Here is a 21,178-nt window from a genome sequence, read left to right as displayed (position 1 = left end):
ACAATGGTGTATTTTTATTACTTCATCATCTTCATCATTTGTTAATGCCTCTTCCAAACAAACTTTTGAAATGTGCTACTGGGAACCCTGCCACTGTGTGTTGCTGTCCACAGTGCTTTAAGAAAATGGTGTGCAATGTGCTGCAGTGCTATACAATTGGCATGCGTTTAGTAAAATTTCCTGCATTCCTGTAATGTGAGTGAGCCTTTAAACTTCACTCTGGGCTGCTTTTTGATTTACCCAGTGATGTCCTCTCCTGCACTGATAAGACTGTAAATTGTGGTCTTGTATAGAGCAGGGAAAGGTTAAAACACCTATGGGGTTATTAATATTATTAATAATAATAATATTATTATTATTAATATTTTTAATAATGTTTTTGCTGTCTGCACCTTACTAGGAAGATGTTGATCATTTTCTGTCTCAAGGACAATGTCTTAGTTTGTGTTTTTCTAAACTCAAGTCTTGAACACCCAAAAATGAGTACAACAAAAAGATAGTGGAAGGTCATTCCAAGAGGCCTGGACAGAGTCATTTGAAGTAATTGAACGTAATCGTAAAGTGTTATAGATTCTGTGTAATGAAAGTGTTGTGTGTCGCATATCAAGTTTCAGATGGAACTTTGACACCAACCACAAAAGAAACTGAAAAAAAAGAGTTTCTTGGTGAGTGACTTGGTTTTTGCAACTATCTTTATGAAACAAATCATCTGACTGCTACCAGTTTTCAAATTTCACTGTGCATAGCAAAACATGGTAAGCCCCTCTCTGATGGGGATATTATCAAAACGGCCATGTTGTCTGGGAGCAATTCCCTTTTTCATGCTTGGATTAAATTAGGCTGTTTATGAATGAAAAGGGGCAGGAATATCCACAGCTCACTGATATGGCCTCGCGTACCAACCTCATGTTTTTTTTTACAGATTTTGCACTACACTTCAATGTACTGAACAAGCAACTACAAGGTGTATTGAAAACAGCAGAAAGGACGTTTTGTGATATCAAAACATTTGAGAGAAAACTGCAGGTTTTTGAAATAGACCTTGCAAGTGGGCTGCTGAAATATTTTCCAAATCTAAAAATGCATTTAGAAAATTCTACAACATTTGCAAACAATCCTATAAGCCATCAGGAAATCTACATGGGATTTTCTACCATTGTAGCAGCTGCAAAGGTGAATTTTAGTAACAGATTTTTACAGTTCCGTGAGATGGAGAAAACCCTGGGTTTTCTAACTTCTTCAGATGAAGTCAAATTTAAAGAACTTGATCTTTCCTGTTTAAACTGGTTAGATTTAGGAAATCTGGAAATTGTTGTATCATTGAAAAGCTGAAAGTTGTTTGTATCATTGAAAGCTCTGTTGTGTTTTTTTTCTAGGACAAACTGTTAGTTTTCTAAACTAAAACTCCAGTATGCAAATTAAATTGACATGTTGGCACTTTGCAATAACTTTGTGGTCTCTAAAAGGTTTGCCATCACTGGTATATACTATAAATGCTTAGCTTACAGATAGACACCTATGTCATACTGTATAGATCCTCATCAGTAAATGTGTAAGGAAAAGAGGAAAAAAGAAAAGAAAGAACAGGGATGAATTTGGAGTATTAACAAATGCAATATTAATGTTGGCATTGATATCCTTTCAAATCATAAAGTAAACAATGACATAGTTTTCCAATGTTTATTTTTTCTGGAGAATAGTTCAATGATGTATTCACATAAAAAACAGCAATGCAATATTAACATGTTATCTGAGATTATACAAGATTATGGCTCTCTGATGCTTTGGCCTAAATATTAAACAAGCTTCTTGCAGTTAACAGCACAAAAGATCTATTTATTTTGCAAGAAAGCAAATATATGCGTATTAAGCAGTTCTACAGTGTATGCATAATGTTCATACCACAAAAAGACATTGTCTATGCTTTAATTTCTACTGTCATAATCAGCAAGAGTTACAAAAAACTATGGAATATACATACACCAAAGAGATGCCTTCTTCTATACATGTGTATTATTAAAATAATCATTGGACAATGATCAAAATTCTTATTTAATAATGTATTAATGGTTTCACACAAGATTTACACTGCGTTTGCCTCCAAAACAAAAATGTGTGATTTTTGGGTGAAAGCTGTGTAAATCTATCAAAGCCAGCAGATATTGGTTGGTGGTGTAAAAACAAACTAAATATGTAAATCAAAAGTGCAGAAAAAAAGAAATTTGGGATATTGAGTACACAAGAATTGCATTATGGCCCAAAGCAGATGAAACAAAGAGTTGGTAGGTATGTGAAAATACCGTATAAAGCAGCTATGTTCCTATTTGCTGCACAGTGACTAAAATGTGAACTGCTTACTGCACCTTGTTGCATTCATTGGTGGCTGCATGTTTACTATTCCATAATTGTCCTATACACACAAAGCATTCACAGTCACATTAACATTGATTAAGTATTTAGTTACCATAGTAATAAAACTTATGGTGATACACTGTGCAGTCATTGATAAACAGCAAAAGGCCTTAACTACTATGTTACTGCTAACTAAAAAGATAAAAAAACAAGGGCACCATATAACTTCTGAAGGTGTTTTTACAACCCAACATAAACTGGGTATTTTTTCACTTTCAAATGAAAATGTGCATATATTCTCATCACTGCCAACAGTATATATTGTCATAATAGTGCATACTGCCAGACATGTCTATTAGAAGAAATGAAGAGTGGCGGATGAATGGATTTCGACAGCTGGAGCTGTCACACAAATAAATTGGGTTTACTAGGAAGCTTCAAGACTGCTCTCTTTCTCTTTCTTTCATTACAAGGCATCTAATGAGCTTTTCTTGGCGTTTTTTAATAGGTACCCCTAGAACTTTGTTCATTGCAAAACCTATTCTAACAAAAGCACACAGCCAATGGATTTGGGTTTCTTTGTTTATTAGGATGACCACACAGTTCAGCTCATCAGAACCGAGTGATATTACTCAAGATGTTTTTGGGAATAGCCTTGTAATGACTGAGTAGCGGTGAGTTTATCACCGTTTTAGAGATAGTGAACATTTCTGAACTTCCAAAGTGGTCATTTTTACGCACAGATTTTTATGCTGTACGTTACAAAAATCTAATAATTTTACAGCAGACAACAGCGGTTCTTTTTATATGTCTTATGTCTACATACATAAAATCTGCACACTCACCCCTCAAAATAGTATTTTTATTTAAGAAACCTTGCTCTTATTTCAAATGTTTAGCAGATACCACTGTACTGACTGATCGGTTCTGTTTTTACTATTGGAAAATTTTCAAAAATAGGTATATACTGGTATAGGTAGATAACCATTAAACTGCTAGGGTCTTGGTAATAGGTACTTGAGAATCATGAATATATACTTTTTGGCCTCCTCCTGGGTATCTAAATAAAAAAAATATTGTGGTTGAATAACTGAAACTTTCAGGTCACCTACCAGATGTTTACTTGAGTGACTAAGGCTACATAAACATACAAGATGAGCTGATTATTGAATTGACTTCTACTGTTCAGTTATATGGATACTCAACCATAAATGTGTAATCAGTAGTATATGTTTTTTTTTCACTGTGCACTCCCTGGATTAGATACAATTTAAATGCAAATTTTTAATGCACTGCAAAGCAAACTTTCTGTAGCGCAAAACACCAAATATTGTTTGCTCTGTATAACATTTATCTTACAGTCACTTAATTACCAACAAATCACCAAATGCATCAAGTAAGTTATGTAGTGTTTTATGAAAGCATTTGGAGGTTGAAGGTACAAGTACAGCAGCCGATAGAGGTATTATAAGTATTATTCTAAATAAACAATTATTTAGTTTTGTCACAAATGAAAGTGTCCAGCATGAAAATGTGGTTATTTTACTATTGCAAACCTATAACAGTACAAAAACACATCCCAAATACAGACCAAATCCATATGTGCAGAGAAACGGGGCTTTAACGACATATATAAAACTTCTAAAATATTTTATGGGCACATCATATTAAAAAGTAAAATAGGAGACATTAATTTTTGCAGTGTCCCAGAATGGGAACCACTGTGTCCCTATATTACAATATCCAGACATACATCCACTTTTACATAAATGTATCAACATAAATACATAGTTGAAACATTATAGCAGGTCTCACAAGAAGTTCCAGTGTATCATCGACGCGTTTCGTGGTGTGACACCACTTATTCAGGATTTACTTTTTAATATGATGTACCAATAAAATATTTTAAGAGTTTTATATATGCCGTTAAAGTCTTGTTTCTCTGCACATATCGATTTGTGTTTTGTATAAATCAATAAACATCATTTCAGCCTTTAGTAAATATTTACCATAAGAAATATGCAAACACATTAATTAAATAGGTGGGAAAAAGAAGAATTTTAAAAGAACAGTATAAACGTGTAAAAAAAAAATTGAAAGCAGTTAATATACAAATATATATATATATATATATATTCATATACAAAATAAAAGAATGAGATTGATGTGTCAGGCGATTTACTGCTGAAAGAGATTAAACATTGATAAAAGAAAAATAAATTTATGTTATGATATACCAAAAAATGTTTTATTCCGCGTACACTTGAGAAATATGTAAAAGATGACAGCTGGAACCTGATTAGTTCCTAAGTTTACTTTTCTAACTAAACCTAACTGGGAAATTGTTGAAACTCATTTCCTTTTATTGGTAACTAGTATTTTTTTTTAATATATATTAATTTAATTATTGGTAACTAGTGCTACCAATAATTAAATAGTATGCTATACAGAAGGATCTCTGACAATAAAAAGACATATGGAACATAACCTTCACAGCAGGCAACTTTAATTACTGAAAAAGAAATCTGTAAATCTTAAACTTGACTAGTTTTTTTTACAGAGGAAATAGTCCCACCAGTGCAATCCAGTAAATGCATATAAGTCCAGTAAATGCATTTAGTCAAGTCAACTAAATAAGTCAACATTTAAAATCTGTCAAAAAAAAGATAAAGATGAAATAACTAAAACATTGAGAACCTAGACAATGGTGCACAAAAAAGCCTGAACACATTGAACTACAATTTAGCAGACCAATCACACAACGAAACACTTACAGCCTTTAAAAAAAGTCCTATATATATATATAATTTTAATAAGACCACAGATCCTAAAGGCCAACATATAAAAGAGTATTCTGCTGTGAGGTCTGCACTTAATTTTTCATACAAAGTCTTCATTTTAAAATGATTTTTTGATTCTTTGAAAGAGATATTTGATATAGAAGAATCACACACATGCTGCCAAATGAGCCTTCTTGTACACCAAAGGCTGTCATACCAATTTGCAGAAGACTATGGTCTTTAAAAATGATGATGTATATTGTGAGTGAATCAACCTGAGCCATAGCTGTATCTTACACTTTGATTACTTTAATAATGTTACATTATTATAATATCATTTTCTATATAAAGCACATACATTTTGTTAGCGCTGTAAAATAATTTGATCTTGTCATACATCAGTACAAGATACAAACCAGAAATGTTCAATGTGCTGTGGGAACATTGCATCCATAAAAACTTCTGGAATATTTTTTTCACAAGAACTGACAAGGAATTTTTGACTCTGCACAGTATGCACTAACAGGCTCTGACCATTTGTGGAGCAACCATTCCAGATGCTTTGCAAAGAAAGGAAGCAAAAAGAGCACTGTTCATTAAACCAGTATAACAAGACAATTATCCCCTTTTATTCTGTAGGAGACTTTAATGCAATGTAGTGCACACCCCCCTCTAGCAGTAAAGGTTTAGAAACAAACATTTTAAATGATAGTTTTGCCAAGGTCCACTTTCACTGGCAGTGGCCCAGCCTCCTCACTCTCTTCAGTTGGGCAGATAGTAACTGCAACAACAGGTGGCAGAGGGAAAGGGTCTGGCTTTTCCATGTCTTCTAGGTATTCTTTGTCACCATTTATACTCAATGGCTGTTAGGAAGAAAAATAAAATGTCAACCATCTTTACTAAAATAAAGCCTCTGACAGAGTGTTAAATTTTGTTTAATATATATTAAAAGTTTTTATAGTATTTGTAACATGAACATTTTTGTAAACCCGTCTATATCTCTCTGGCCACAATGGATCAGCAGCAATTCATCCATAAATTGCAGGGATTTTATTATTAGAAATACCCATTTTAATTTTAATGTTAATCAGGTCCTATGTGACTCATCTTGTATCTATCCAATTTTTGCAAACTGCAGTCAGCACTTGTTTTCCTTGTATAAACTTTACTCTTTTTTTACACTTTTTTTTTCCTTTATATGAACCTTATTAAGCTGTCATTAAGCTTCAAAATGCATGCAACACTGGAAAAGCCTGTAGAGTGTTACCACCAGCAAATAGAAAGTCCAAGCCACTGGAAGGTTCACCCAACTACTTAATATTAGTAAATCCCATGTTATTATTTACATAAAATATCACAACCTAATGTGTATGAATATTGCAAGAACATGCAAGAGAATGCAATCCAATACCTGTGCCTTAACATGCTGATCAGGTGCAGTCACCAAACTAGCACAGCTGAGCCACAGCATAACCATAATAGACAGGAACAAGCAGGCAGCCAAAATCCAGCGTGGTAATCCAGACCGTCTGCAAGGAAAATGTTTGAGGAAATTTAATTGAATCTCAATTTCATTCACATTTTGTTTTCTTTTAAATAAGCTAAAAAAAAGTTAGGTTAGGTTTGTATTTCCTATTTTTTTGTAATACAGGGGTCTGGGAGGACAAGATATGGTAAAGCATTTTCCCAAAGGTAACACAGAACAAAAATAAATTTACAGCAGACCTTGCTGCCAGGGAGAAAAGGCTTATGGTGAAACTGGACTGCTTGCAATCCGACCAGTAAGCCTTCCATCAGCTGCATTTACACTGACTTCAAGCTCATAGTTGCTTCATCAACCATCTGAGGTGGTTCCTGACAACTCTGCCCTTTTGTAAATGAATGTGATCTGTAGGTAACTAGCTGTCTATTACATTTACAAAGAGTGTTGATGGAGCCTAGTTCTGTGTAAGTGATAGCCAATCGCTGCCCACTGGTACTAATCCTCTAATACCACTTTTCTGTATTAAGTCAGTCTGTCTACTAGCACTGCATATCAGCTGCTCATCTCTGTCTCCATCAGGCTGCTTCTTCTTCCCCCCTGCCTGATTAAGCTGTTCTGTTCATGTCCCCATTCTACTGTCATTATTCCTCCTCCTCCCACCCTAGTTGCCCATGTTTCTCTTTCCTCCTCCTTTTCTTCTGATGCCGCTGCTTTTCGGTAGCTCCCTATGCACTTAAAAAGTTTTCTCTATTATAAAAACAAATTACCCCTTAGTAATTGGTGAGTTTTTACCAATCCATTAGTAATATAGAGTTTACCCACCATATATCTCCTAATTCTCCAGTAAAAATGTGAAATAACTAAAGAAAGAATAGGTAGCAAAAAACACAGGCTTACCCTCTTTTTCCCCCAAGGTTTAACATTTTATCCTTAAAAATTCTATCAGTATTAGATCATTATTAGAAAACAGTATTAGAAAAAAATTGCCTTTTAAATTTCAGTTATATTATACATTTGTATCATCGTTCCTTACTTGGACATACACCCTAGAAAATCATGTTCAGACTGTGGAGTTTCCAGATGGGATAACTTGTGTTTCATTTTGGATTCCTTTCCTGAATTCTTCTCCACTTTTTCACGAATGCCTGTTAATACATGGAAATACTTATTTTGCTGTTTATTGACTGCATATTAATGTGACAAAATGTGACATTTAATAGTTCTTTAACCTCCCTGGCAGTCTGATTATGACAGCATTTTTGCTGTCAAAGCGGTACTTTCTGTATAAATTTTCTGTCAGACACACCCCCCAGCGCACCGGCCCAATGAAGACGACGGGGGCGCGAAGCCAGGGGACAGAGATGCCAGGTGGACATCGCTGGAGGACGCTGCGGGTTTGTGGGGACCAGGTAAGCCCTTTACAATGCGTTATTTTCGAGTGTGGCTCGGGGTTACTTCTTTTGGTACTGAAAATTAACCCCAAGCCACACTTGGGAATACCGTCAGAGAGGTTAATAGAGTGGTACATCCTAATTTTTTTTACCATGAAAACACTGGTTGCCATTTGTTGATACATGAGATGCCCAGCACACAGGGACTGATTTAATAAAGCTCCCTGAGAGAAGGATAAGAGACGGGAGAGGAGTGGATAAATTATCATGAGAGAACAAGGGTAATCCAGTAAACCTCAAATGGATCTAGTCCAGGATTGAAAACATTTGCAACTAGTAACAAACAATTTTCAAGACATCTATTCCAGGATTGCTGGATCACCCAGGTTCTCCCATGAAAGTCTATCTTGCAGTTTTGGAGAACTATTAAATCAGGCCCAATGTAATTGTGCTCCTATAAGGGTTTACTGTAGCTTACGTGAGAGGGTGCATAAAGGTTAAAATTCACTGTACTGTCAAAATAACAGTTGGGGATACACTAAGTTAAAAATCAAATACATTTAAAATATTATTTTATTTAGACATGTTTTCAGAGAGCAACACACCAAAAATTACCATGCTGGGCTCCTGGTGCCAAAAGAAACTTAAGTGTCTGTTTATGGGTAACTTCACGCTGTTGTTCTTTCCACTTCTCAAACAAGATGATTCAGTTATTCCATAATGTAAAACGTGTGACTGATTTATTAATGCAGTACAAACATCTGTCATCTAATAATATTAATCATAAACAGATTCTTAACACTAGTGAATAAAGGAGAACTCAAAAGTATATATATTATAAATTTGGTTGGGTTTGGGTTTGGTTGGGTTTTATTTTCAAAGTAATTAGCATGAGCATAATAATACAGTTTGCCTAAATAATTCTATTAGTTGCTAAATTAGAATTATTATTAATATAATATTAATTCATGGTAGGTACTCGGTGGGCAAGTCAGTTGTACCATTCTGTAACAGGGTTTAGGTATGTATTTAGAAAAACAGAACAGAAGTAAAAAAACTACATAGCTTCAGCACTTTTAGTGAAATTCCCAATATAATTGATCTGAATGATACAATTCAATATATCTCAATGTGTCAGAACAAACAGTATGTTATTCCCACCACACATTTACACATCCAAGTGTCAAAACAACAATGTAATCAATTAACTTAAATCCATAATATCTTATAAAACTTAATAAATAATCTGTTCAGTGCTCCCCAGCAAATTCTTCAGTTTGCACAGTGATTCTCAAATTAGGCAGGATTTCACTGTTTATAATTCATTAACCTCCTGAGCAGTTCATTTCTCTCCGGTTTTATATGTCTAAAAGCGGTAAATAGTTTTACATGAAAATTTATTTTACAGTATATTATATTAGTATGAGTATAATAGTAAAGTAAAGAAAAGTAAAGTTTGAAACACAAAATAATTTTATAAATAAATTTTATTTAAATAATAATAATAAATAAATAATAAATAATAATTTAAATAATAATTTTTAAATTTAAATATTATACTTTTATATTATACTGTAAAATAAATGTTCATGAAAAACAATGTACTGCTTTTACACATATAAATTCACTGTATTGCATTCAGAATGCATTTGAATGCAATACAAACAGATTTGAATTTCCCGCCCCGCCCCACCCCGAACTGGACGTCCACACGCACCAACGTCACCGGGAAGCCGGCCAGAGGAAAGAAGAAGATGCGAAGGACGATGAGGGACGCCGGCGGATCAGGTAAAGGCTGTATTTACTATCTTTCCCATAGGTTTACCTACCCTGAGTGTGACTCTGGGTTATTGCTCTTAGCATCTTTTTTTTTTCCTAAATCTCACTCGGGGTTACCGCTGGGGAGGTTAATATAGACAGATAATCAAGCATGTAATATATCTTCCTTGGCAACTCTCCTTCCTCAGTACAAAATGGTAACAGCTTTCTAGACACATTCTATGTCAGTCTTCACTTCTTGTCTTACAATTTCCAGATAAAAGATTCCAGAGATAAAAATGCAGACCACATTTTTGCCTAATGTATTATAATATATAAAACAAGTGGAATCATTCTGCTCAAATTTACCAAGTGTCCACAGCACCATTGATAACAACTTGTGTGCTAGAAATTTTCCTTGGCACTTCCATTATGCATTGCAATCTCACCACTTTGGGATGATGTTGGCTCTGATGCACATCTGATGTGTTAAATCATTTATCATTATAATCAAATACTTTTTAAAAGGCCTTATAGTGGTAAATGCAATCACCATATTTACTTTAATACATTTTTTTACTTCTTCACACTACTGTTTTGAATTAGTGTCATGGCAAAATACATATACATCAGAGCAAAGCAAATCAAAAGATTTTTCTTGCTATCCATAAAGATGAAATACAATTAGTACTATACCTGTGTTCGGCTTCAGAGTATTAAATCGGGATGAAAGCCAGTTCTTATCAGTGACCTCTGACCTTGGAGCTTGAAGCTCTAGCACTGGGTACTCCACTTCTGGCTGGGACTGAAAGATAAATAATTTTTTTTATTGCCATATAACAATCATTATTAAATAGAATGGTTAGAATTCAAGGATGGTTTTTTCTTTTTGTTTTTTTTATAGCTCTGGTATGGCTAAGGTTAGGCTCCTGACTACTTTAGAAATGGGCAACTGGCTGATTTTTTGTACATAAAAGAATAGTGTTTCTAGAGTTTTAGGCTACTTTTGTGCACCCATTAGGTTCTTCACTGTATTGGACTGTAAGTGTTCAGTTAAATAAAGAAAGGACAAGGGGGGGGGGGGGGGGGGGGGGACATGGAAAAGACATCAGACAAAGGGGTAACAATAAGAGGCCAGACAAGGGGAAAAGAGAGGGGAAAAGGGAGGAGACCTAGCAGTATTAACCCCCCTAGCGGTCTGATTCTGTCCAAATTTCTGTGCAAAAAGTGATAATATTTTTTTGCATGGAAATTTATTTTATATTGTAGGCTATAATTCTTAGGCAAAACTCACCAAATGTGCAATAGTTATAAATTTATTAATTAACTTACAAAAAAAAAACAAAAAACAAAATGAACAAAAACAAAAAAAATATAGTTTAACATGCCATATAACTGCACAGCAGCATATAACATGTATATATATATATGAATATTTCCTTGTATTGGACTCAATACAGCTATTTTGTATTGAATACAATGCAAAGTGATTTGAATTTCCTGCCGCTAACTTCCGGCCGCACCAACATCACAGGAAATCCGTTGATCTCGGCTCTGCAGTTAGCAGCTGGAGATCGGAAGAGCAGGAAGTGTCCCCAGGACACGAGCAGGACGTCGTGGGACAGGGATGGAGCAAGGTAAGTGTGGTTTTTTTTTAGGTTAAAGTAACCCCGAGTGTGACTCGGGATTAACGCTTTTTGCAACTAAAATCCACCCCGAGTCACACTCGGGATTACTGCTAGGGAGGTTAAATTAAAAAAAAAAGAAAGAAAAAAAAGGTCTTAAAGGTGAGTTGTAGTTGATCCAGGCTGACCAAATGAGTTCAAATTTCTCCATTTTGTCAGTGAGTACACTAGATAACTTGTCATTAACCATAATCCAGTTCAATTTTACAGCTATGAGATCAATAGAGAGAGATTGGAGCAGTCAATAAAATCAGGCTAATGAGTTTTCTCGAGCAGGAAGGTAAAGGGCAGTCCAATTTGCTAAACAAAGCCGATTCTGGAGCTTTGCCGATATTGTTGGAGGTAACATCTAGAATTAGTTGGAAAACTGCAGACCAGTATACTTGGGCTTAACCTCCCTAGCGGTAACCCCGAGTGTGACTCGGGGTAGAAAAAAGTTGCTAAAAGTGGTACACACTCGGGGTTGGAACACCTATGGAAGGTTAGTAAATACAGCGCCGCGATCTCCGTCTTCTTTCTTCTGCCTGCTTCTGCATCCGATGAGTCACCGGGGGAGTTCCCGGTGACCTCGGTGCGTGTGTACGTCCCGGCCGGGCGGGGCGGGAAATTCAAAATCTATTTGTATTGCATTCAATACAAAATAACTGTATTGAAGGCAATACATTGGATTTTTATGTGTAAAAGCAGTACATTGTTTTCAATACCATTTTTTTACAGTATATATAATAGTATGAGTATATTGTGTATTTTTTTTTATTTTCTTAAATTTAATTTAAATTTAATATAATTTTATAAAAAAATTTTTTTTTATAAAATTTTTTTACATTTTTTTTTAAATTTATAGATTTTTTAATTTATTCAATTTATTGTTTAAATGATTTTGTGGTTCAAACTTTATTATACTCATACTATTACCTTATACAGTAAAATAAATTTTCATGAAAAGCAGGGTACTGCTTTTAGACATATAAAACCGGAAAGAAATGAACCGCTGGGGAGGTTAAGGGCATGTCCACCAAATATGAAATATAGTGCCTATAGTCACACACCCTCTAAAACACAGTGGAGTAGTTGTTGAAATGTATTTTGCTAAGCGGTCTGGGACCAGGTACCACCGCAATAGAATCTTACAATTAGCTTTAATGAGGCCCGAGTTCAGAGAAATTTTGGATAACGCTAAAAATGTTTAGTCCTTTTCCCAGATTATCCTAAGGTCCTGTTCCCATTTATTCATGTATTTAAGTTTGAGGTCCATAAAAGGACAGATAGGGCTTGAAATAAAGTAATTTTTTGTTTGCAGATGATGTACATTCTGAACTAGAATGGGGATTGGGGGTGAATACTTTTAAAGAGAAGTTTATAGTTGGCACGATACAGGGTTTTATAATAGGGGGTCAGTTAAATACCAAGATATTGAAGCCATTTTTCACTCCATTGAAAATTATATGAATTTGTGAGAAGCTTAAGTAGGTGGGCTGGGACAATAATATTAAGAGCTTGAGATTTGGCACTATTGACCCGTAAACCTGAAATCCTTTCAAATTCTCCAAAAAGCCTGAACAGATTGGGTAAAGTGGCAAAATGGGAAGTAATAAACATTAGTACATCATCTGCAAACAGAGGTACTACTTTTTTAAAAAGCATTTATTAAACTGGTAAGTTGCAATGAAAAAAAAAACAATGAAACAAATAGAGAATTTATTTCAAAAACCTGTAGATCAACATTTGCAAGAACGTGTAGCAGTATTTACCTGAAATACCACAACTTTCCCATCATCAGACTGCAGGTAGAATGTCCAAGTGGATGAGATGAAGCTCTGAGCTGAACTTACAAGGTCACTGCAGAAGCCAGAGATCAGGTCAAACATGGAAAGTGATGAGGGAATTCTGAAGTCCAGAATCTAGATTACAAAATCGACTATGTGAGACAAATATTATTACATAATAACAGAAAGTAAAGTACATACATGTATATGTGACATAAAATTTGTGTTTAAGAATCACCTTTTGGTTACTAATATTTAATTCACAGATAAAAAAAATTAAGTACAATCAATTAAATCAGTGGAATAATAATATATTTTTTTTTTTTTACTATTTTTACATTTTGTACCAATATTACAGTTATCCTATATTCCAGACACATTTCAAAACTAGGAGAAACATGAGCAAAAAGAAAGAGACAGTGTTGGTAGCCATGGGGGTGGAGAGCAGAGGAGGGCATGTGAAACTGGGTCTTAAATCAGCTCCAGCACATGCTTTAAAAGGACTTCACAGATTGCAAAACTAGAGACACGGCTGCCATTTCCTCAACATGGTGTTGCCCGTCCCTAACAACTAAAGCATGTCATAGAATGAATGACCCTGAAAGTGGATGATCCCTTCACTCAACTCAAACCACCTCCTCCAGTTCCACCTCCCAGACATGCAAAGCTTCGACAAGTCATAAACAGGCTCCATGCCAAATTCAACACATTCTCTAAAGCAGTTCATAATGAGCAAACAATAATTATTTCAGCTATCAATTTTGGGTCTGTTGTTTAAGGACATGAACCAAGCAGCGGAAAAGGTTGCACTGATGCCCATTCCTTAATTTCCTGAGGAGGAAGGGGGGTGGGGCAATCAAGAGAAGAATAGCTGCCTGTGTTAGTGTGCTGCCAGCCCTCCTTAGACCATGGATTGGGGGTTCAGAGGCTTGGAGAAAGAGAGCTGTCACCTTTCTCTTATGTGAGATTAAGTCCAAGATCAAGAGGAGATAGGAGAAGGTTTTGAGTGGTCTATAGTATTAATGTGTAGCAGCCAACCTTCCAGCCCACAGGTTTTGGAGTACATGAAAGAAACCACTCAAACTATTCCCATGTTTTTGCAAGAATGTTCATGGGAACTGCTTCTATACAGAGTGGCAAGCCTATCCTTCCGTCACTTCCATCAAAACACCAAAAGAAAAAAAGAAACTGGAAACAACATATATGTATACAGTGTATATATGTATAAAGTGTAAAGAAATGGACATGGAATGGTCTGCCACAAGTTGTATGCATAAACAAAATAGGAGGAAATGCCTGGAAGGAGGGAAATTGGCAAAAGGTAAACTGGAGGAATAAGAGTACACTGAGGGGGAAAGAAAGTGTACTTAAAAAAAAATCCTATATGGTAAGTGGGCTTTAACCAAAGCAATCCAGGAAGATACAGAAGGAGGATGGAGAGAAATCAACTTAAGCACCATTTTTCTAAGCAAAAATAACAAAAAATAGGTAAGCCAAGTAGGTTAGGGGACCTATCAGGTCATGAAAAAAATTTAAGAGTATGTACCCAGAATCAGTTCACAGTAGGGTAATTTTGTTTAAATCACGTTAAATTAAGTTTTTAAAAATACCAACAAATACAATATCATACACTATCCAGTCAATGTAAATGCATAAACAATAAAACAAAACAAACATTTAGTACAGTAGTTAGCCAGGTGCCAGTCTATTAGGAGTTAAATAAGCAGCGTGGCCTGTAATTGTTTGGATATGCCTGTTTAACTTTTTAGGACACCTTACAGGATACTTCCAGACTTTTCTCCATCAGCATCTAAAGTATTGATTTCCATTTGCCACATTAAAAAAGAGTAATCTACATTAAACTAACCTTAGAAGTAATCAGCCATTTGCAAAGGTTTTCTATAAGGTGCTTAAGCCCCCACTATTTTCCACAAAAAAGCTTTCTTTTTTCCCTGACCATAAATACTATTACTATATGTGAAATATGTAGTAATAGCATTATGTACCCTATGCAAGTCAAAGAGTAAATTTAATTATTCAAATGATGGCTGGGTAAAAGGCTAGAAATGATATACTGTACCTTCATTCTTCATTCTTGCCCAACTCAAACACTTGTATCACCTCCTTTACATTCTTCTTACACAACTCTGCCTTCTTTACATCTTCCACCTTTTCCAAGGCCTCAACATCCCTGAAACTACAATGCTTCACAGAGCGTACTGAACTGGCGAATGAAAAAGGTATTATGCTGTGCTTAAATTTCACTTCGAACCACAGCCACACAGGTCAAAAGCTGCCAAGGTGACATGTGGCTTACCCCACACAAGCTCCAACCAGAAGAAAGTAAAGGAATAAAGAGCCTTAAACACCTGGCGCAGGCACCTTGCCCAGCCCATGGTATTAACTTGGTATTTCAATGATTTCTAACCATTGCTAGTTAAGGCCAAGAAAGTCAGCTTTCATTTTTGACATACTTACCCAGTTGCCACTTGCTTGGCAGATGTGCAGCACCAACACAAACCACCATAAAGCAGGCTGATCTGTGATGTGACAAATTACGCTGCAGTGGCTCTGGCAGCAGCAACAAGCACATGGAGTAGGTAATAGTATATATGTACTTGTGGAAAGTAAAAATCTAGAGCAATTGTTATCTGATTTTTTCACATAATGAATCAAGTATTGTAAATCAATATGTGCTAAATTTGCAAGGGAATATAGTCTGCAGGTGTTAAGAAAACCTGGAACTTTTACACTTTTTTGTCAAATTATTTGGTAGTATCACATCAGACTCTATATCTGATAATAAAACATGACAAAAAAATGGACTAGGCAAAAAAAGCAGAAGGTTGATGATTTAGTATTCTAGACACTAATGTATTTAGTATTCTAGACACTAATGTCAGGGATGTACTTTAGGCAGATCAATGCCTGAGTCTTCCTGCAACACAGGTATTACATTTAAGTTTAACAATTTCTTCGGAAGGTAAAACCATTTATATGTAGATTTTGCTTTGTGCTTAAAGCACATCTTTAACTCCTGTTACCCACTATTGGATTTCTCTCAATTGCTTTAGTGGTGGGCAGGTATTAGAATCTGAATTTAGGCTAGAAAATCCATATTTGGGGTATATGAGAGGATTCCACTGTTCTTTAGTGGTTTTCCAAATTCACAAATCGAGGACAATCTTTATTCCTTTTTTCTTTTACTTTATACATTAGAATTAAACATTTAAAATCTGGTGTGCTCAAATGTGCTCAATGCGTTTTGTTCTCCATTTCATGTTATTTGTATTGTCATTTAAAATTAGAATTAAAAAAGTAATTAATTAAAGTAAAATGCTTAATCACTGTACTTAGTATATATATATATATATATATATATATATAGTTAGGGTACAATTCTTTATCCAATTACTAGGACCCATTTTTTTCTGCTAGTTCCTTTGATCCCAAAGACATCTCTTTTTAATGATTCAAATAATAAACAACTTAAAAGCAGAGTAATGTGTCAAATAGAATCAGCTTATTATTTGAGAACCAGCTTCTAGGCTTTTAGGGTTTATAATAAATGGCCTGGTACATTATTACTTGCAAAGTGTTAATACCCTGTTTCCCCGATGATAAGACACTGTCTTATTTTTTTTGGAAGGCCAAAATATGCTCTAGGGCTTATTTTCAGGGGGATGCCTTATTTACCCATGAAGAAGACTACAGTACACAGTTATTGTTCATGTGCCGTGAACAAACTCCTGCAGTCTCCGTTAGGGAGGGATGAGGGAAGCTGCCTGTGTTTGCTTGGGCGGAGTCACGTGCGCTCACTGCAGTCCTGTCACTTCCTCTTCATGACGAGGCGCGGCACGCAGCCATGGAGGCAGACGGAGGAACCACATGGAGTCACCCACCGTACCACCCGATTCGGGTAAGCGCAGGTATCGGTGGGTGGCTTATTTGCGGGGGTGCCCTTATTTTACATTTTTCTCTAAAAAGGGGGGGCTGTCCTATTTGATGGCCCTGCCTTATCATCGGGGAAACACGGTATATCTGTGCTGGGGAAATCTGTATCAGAAAAGGAATGGAATACTTTTAGGTGTTTTTGGTCCAAGAAATGTAAAGCAGTGTAAAGGGTTTTTATTTTCCAATCTCAAAGGAATAATTTTAGCTCATTTAGCTTTCCTAGTGTGGGACTGAACTATCTTCCATATATTTATTTCCCTGACATCAGTTTTCTGTGCCCTAATTTTTTTTTGCCCAATCAACCCATATTCAAAGCTTAATCTTGTTTTATATTTCAATATAAATTGTCCAATAGTTTAAAAATCCAGAAAAGCGTGGGATCGCTGGGGGAAGCCTACAGCCGACTAACAATCCCACTGTGTATGAATACAGTGAACCAGTACATTTGATAAGTTGGAAAGGGACAGCCTAGGATATAGCTTTATTTAGGGACCATTCTAGCTTAACATTTTTAATGTCAGGTATATTTATAAATAAAAAAAACATTAGAAAGCATAGAAAAACACTTGCACAATCCAGAAAATGCTAACCTTCGTACATATTTGACTTGATTTTTTCTTTCATTCATTTCTTATTATTTACACATTCTAAACAAAAGGACAAAGTTCAGGCTCCTGTCTGCGTGCTTTATTGTATCACAAGGATGCCTGTCAACACAAAACCAAAAGAACAAAAGGCAAATATTGGCCTTACTGGGGCACTAACTACCTCTTTGGTAGTTCCCTATGTAGCTAATATAGCATAACAACAAGTCCTTTTTGCATAAACAAAATCTGATAGCTAACTCTGAAGTGTTTGTCACCGGAGCTCCTTTTCCCTTCAAGTTTTGAGAAGTCACTGGAGCTCTCAGCAGTCAGCTCTTGAATCTCTAAAATAGAGCACCTGTGTTATATAAGTACAGGTTTAGAACTGGACATGGACTAGGTGGCCAGAGATCCCTCCCAACTCTTCCTTGGCTGGCTCCTGGACCCTTAATGCCGGCTTTTAAAAAAATCCAACTGTCTGACAGACTACCACACTGTTCCCTTGATTGCTTAATAGAGAAAGTGCCTTAGCCTGGTTGCTATATACACCCCATTTCTGGTATTTTTTTGTACTTGCTAAAATGTTTTTAGTATAAAAAAACTAATGTAATTATTATATTTAAGAACTGGTAGGCTGTAGTATATTATATTTTTGTTCTTAGGTTTAAAAAATCCTGGCTTGTGCAGTGCAAAACAGAAGATTAACAGAAGAAGGTACTACGCGTTGCAGTGTGTAGAAACACAGGTGCATTATGGGGCTATTAAAAAATAATGTCACCCCAGTGACAGTGGGGGGGGGGGGGGCATGTTTTCAGTTACTTATGCACTCACCATGCCCAGTTCCAAAGTCAGGGGATTTCTCATAGGTTAAGCTTTAATTGGGCAGTTTCATTCTGCCTGCTCCCTGTTCTTAATATTCAGTGCTTGCCAGGTATCTCCTGTGGTTGCCAAGTGACCCTTGTTTCCAGTGACAAGGCAGCCATGGGCAAATAGGGCTTTTAATCTGTTAGTAAACAACATGTTTCAACATACAAAGAAATGGCAAAGAAGGGTGAATGTAAGGGACTTATAGTTTGTTTTTGTTTTTTTTAAAGACAGGCATGGGCAACAGAGTTTTCCACTGCCATTACATGGCAATTCTGCAACTGGGGGGGGGGGGGGGGTGTCACCAAAGTTGTGTATGTAATGCAGTTACATTCTTCTTTTTTAAAGTGCTGGTGTTTGTAAATCATCATGGTGCAAGGTTGCATGGTGAATGTCTGTTCCTATCCAACCAAGAAACTCTTACTTACATTATGTAATACATTGCAAATCATGATTGCTATACATTAAAGGCTCAATTTATAAAGTTTTAACTTAAAGGATATATATCTTATCCATGTGAATGTGAATTGAGCCTCATATACTGTACAGTAAGTTACACAGACCTTACAACCATTATGGCATAATTTAGCACAAATAAGTACAAGTAACTCATCATATTAGATTTAAAAGCATACACCTACAGAGGAAGGTATCTTTATTTGTTTGTTTTTTTATTTGTTTGTTTGATACTAGGGACTTACTTAAAGAAATAAGTTAAATAACACTAAATTGAAAAACACTAATCTCAACAGACCTAACTAGAAAAAAACAGTGCTAAATCATCACCCAGGATCACCCAGCTTCATTGATGAAAGTGTATCCTATTCAGCCTTGGAGAGTTTTCATAAATCAGTCCCAGTGGGTAAGAAGAAGTAAATAACTGCTCACTGCTGCTGTAATCATGCAATGTTTTTAAATTTTTTAATGTTTACTTAAAAGTAGGCAGATTTTTTGTGTGATTTTTAGTTTAATGGCCTTTACACTGCATCTGGGGTTCATTTTTTACTAAAATAAAAGTATGAAAAATTTTTGTCAAAAATAAGTAAGTAATCTTGGGAAATAAATTGTCCCCACTTTGCTATATCTCTCCCTGCAGATATGAAGACATGAAGAAAATTGCATTCTAAAGCACACAAATGGAGAAACCTTGCTATTCAGCTACACAGAGCCATCCTACGCACAACTATCTGTAAGGTACATCTTTACATTCCCTTGTGCTAGTGCTGCTAAGCTGCATACACAAAGCCTTGTGATACAGAACCATTGTTCACAAAAATGTCAAACTCTGCACTCTAATTTGTCACTTACAATGACGGATTGCAGGTTCACACGCTCTAGCAGGTTCCTATTGTCATATACCAAAAGAAAATTGCTGTTTTCTGTTGACATCTGCTAACATTTAGTGCATTTGCATGGTCAATGACAGTACTGCCTAAAATAAAAAAAAAAAAAAAAAAAGGAAACGTGCAGTGCAATTAAATAGTAATTATTTCAGGAGAAACCCTTTTATTTTTTTATTATGTAGTTATAACTGAAAACAAGAAAAATGGAATGAAAGAGGCCAATTAAAGCAGTGTATACACTGTATATATCTATATATATATAAATATATATATATATATATATATATATATATATATATATATATACACATTTTATTTTAATCTTTCTTAAAAAAAGCTTTGGATAGAAAATACCAAATCTGATTATCTCGGGATAGAAGAGGTGAAATAACAGTTGTGTCTTGTAAAGTTGTGTTCAGATATTACAGCACTAGAAATCACTCGTAAGGAGATAAATACTACTGGTTTTACAGAGTATTATAAAAATATACTACTTTTCAGAAACAGGTAAACTGTGACAAGTTTAAAAGTCCATCAAGAATATCAAAATAGCAGAGAATACAACCTCAATCTCACCCAAACTCCCCAGCATTCTGCCTTATCAACATTGGAATCGGTCATTATCCCTCATCTAGAGACACCCATCACAAAGGAGGAGGTCTCAATGGTCATAAAGACCACACTGACAGGCAAAAGTCCTGGCCCTGATGGGTTTATATCTAAGTTCTACAAATTAACAAAGGTCTTCTCCTCCATATCTGTGGGTACCCTGTTCCCAGCTCCAAGTCTAGAATCCCACATCACTGTCCTTCCCAAACTGGGCAAGGACCATTCGATATGTTCCAACTATAGACCGATTTCACTAATGAACTAATGATGCAAAAATATTCTCCAAATTAACAGTGTATCGCCTTTCTGCATAGGCGATTTCGGCAGGTGCCAAGGTGCCTAATATCTTCTGATATCTTCTAATCCAGCTAGTAGACTGGTTTCACAATAGAGATCGGAAAATCTGTTTCTCTTTAGAAAATTCCCTATCTTGCATATATCTCAATTTGATACCATGGATAGATAGCTCCCTCTTATACCTCCGCCACCCTCTCCTGAGTTTACCTACCAATTTGCTAGGTTTATGAGACAACCTCCTCCAAGCTGGTAAATTGTCTACTAAGTCGGGTCCCATGACCCCTCTCTTTACCAAACCCTGCATTCATACAT

At 35.6% G+C, this 21,178-nt stretch overlaps 1 protein-coding gene across 1 annotated transcript in view; it reads right to left on the bottom strand.

The window, feature by feature from the left end:
* Nucleotides 1-1,666: 1,666 nt before the first annotated feature.
* TMEM59L (transmembrane protein 59 like) overlaps nucleotides 1,667-21,178 on the bottom strand; it is a 35,649-nt gene continuing 16,137 nt past the window's right edge. The window contains exons 4-8 of the mRNA XM_072405045.1: nucleotides 13,201-13,350; nucleotides 10,461-10,569; nucleotides 7,649-7,760; nucleotides 6,544-6,661; nucleotides 1,667-5,995 (exon numbers count right to left, since the gene is read on the bottom strand). Of these exons, the coding sequence (XP_072261146.1) occupies nucleotides 5,834-5,995; nucleotides 6,544-6,661; nucleotides 7,649-7,760; nucleotides 10,461-10,569; nucleotides 13,201-13,350 (651 nt within the window). The 3' untranslated portion in view covers nucleotides 1,667-5,833. The remainder of the gene's footprint in view (nucleotides 5,996-6,543; nucleotides 6,662-7,648; nucleotides 7,761-10,460; nucleotides 10,570-13,200; nucleotides 13,351-21,178) is intronic.

The sequence above is a fragment of the Pyxicephalus adspersus genome, chromosome 3 (genome assembly GCF_032062135.1).
Source record: "Pyxicephalus adspersus chromosome 3, UCB_Pads_2.0, whole genome shotgun sequence".
Lineage (NCBI taxonomy): Eukaryota > Metazoa > Chordata > Amphibia > Anura > Pyxicephalidae > Pyxicephalus > Pyxicephalus adspersus.
The sequence above is the reverse complement of the archived record's forward strand: the minus strand, read 5'-3'. Positions and strand labels throughout refer to the sequence as shown.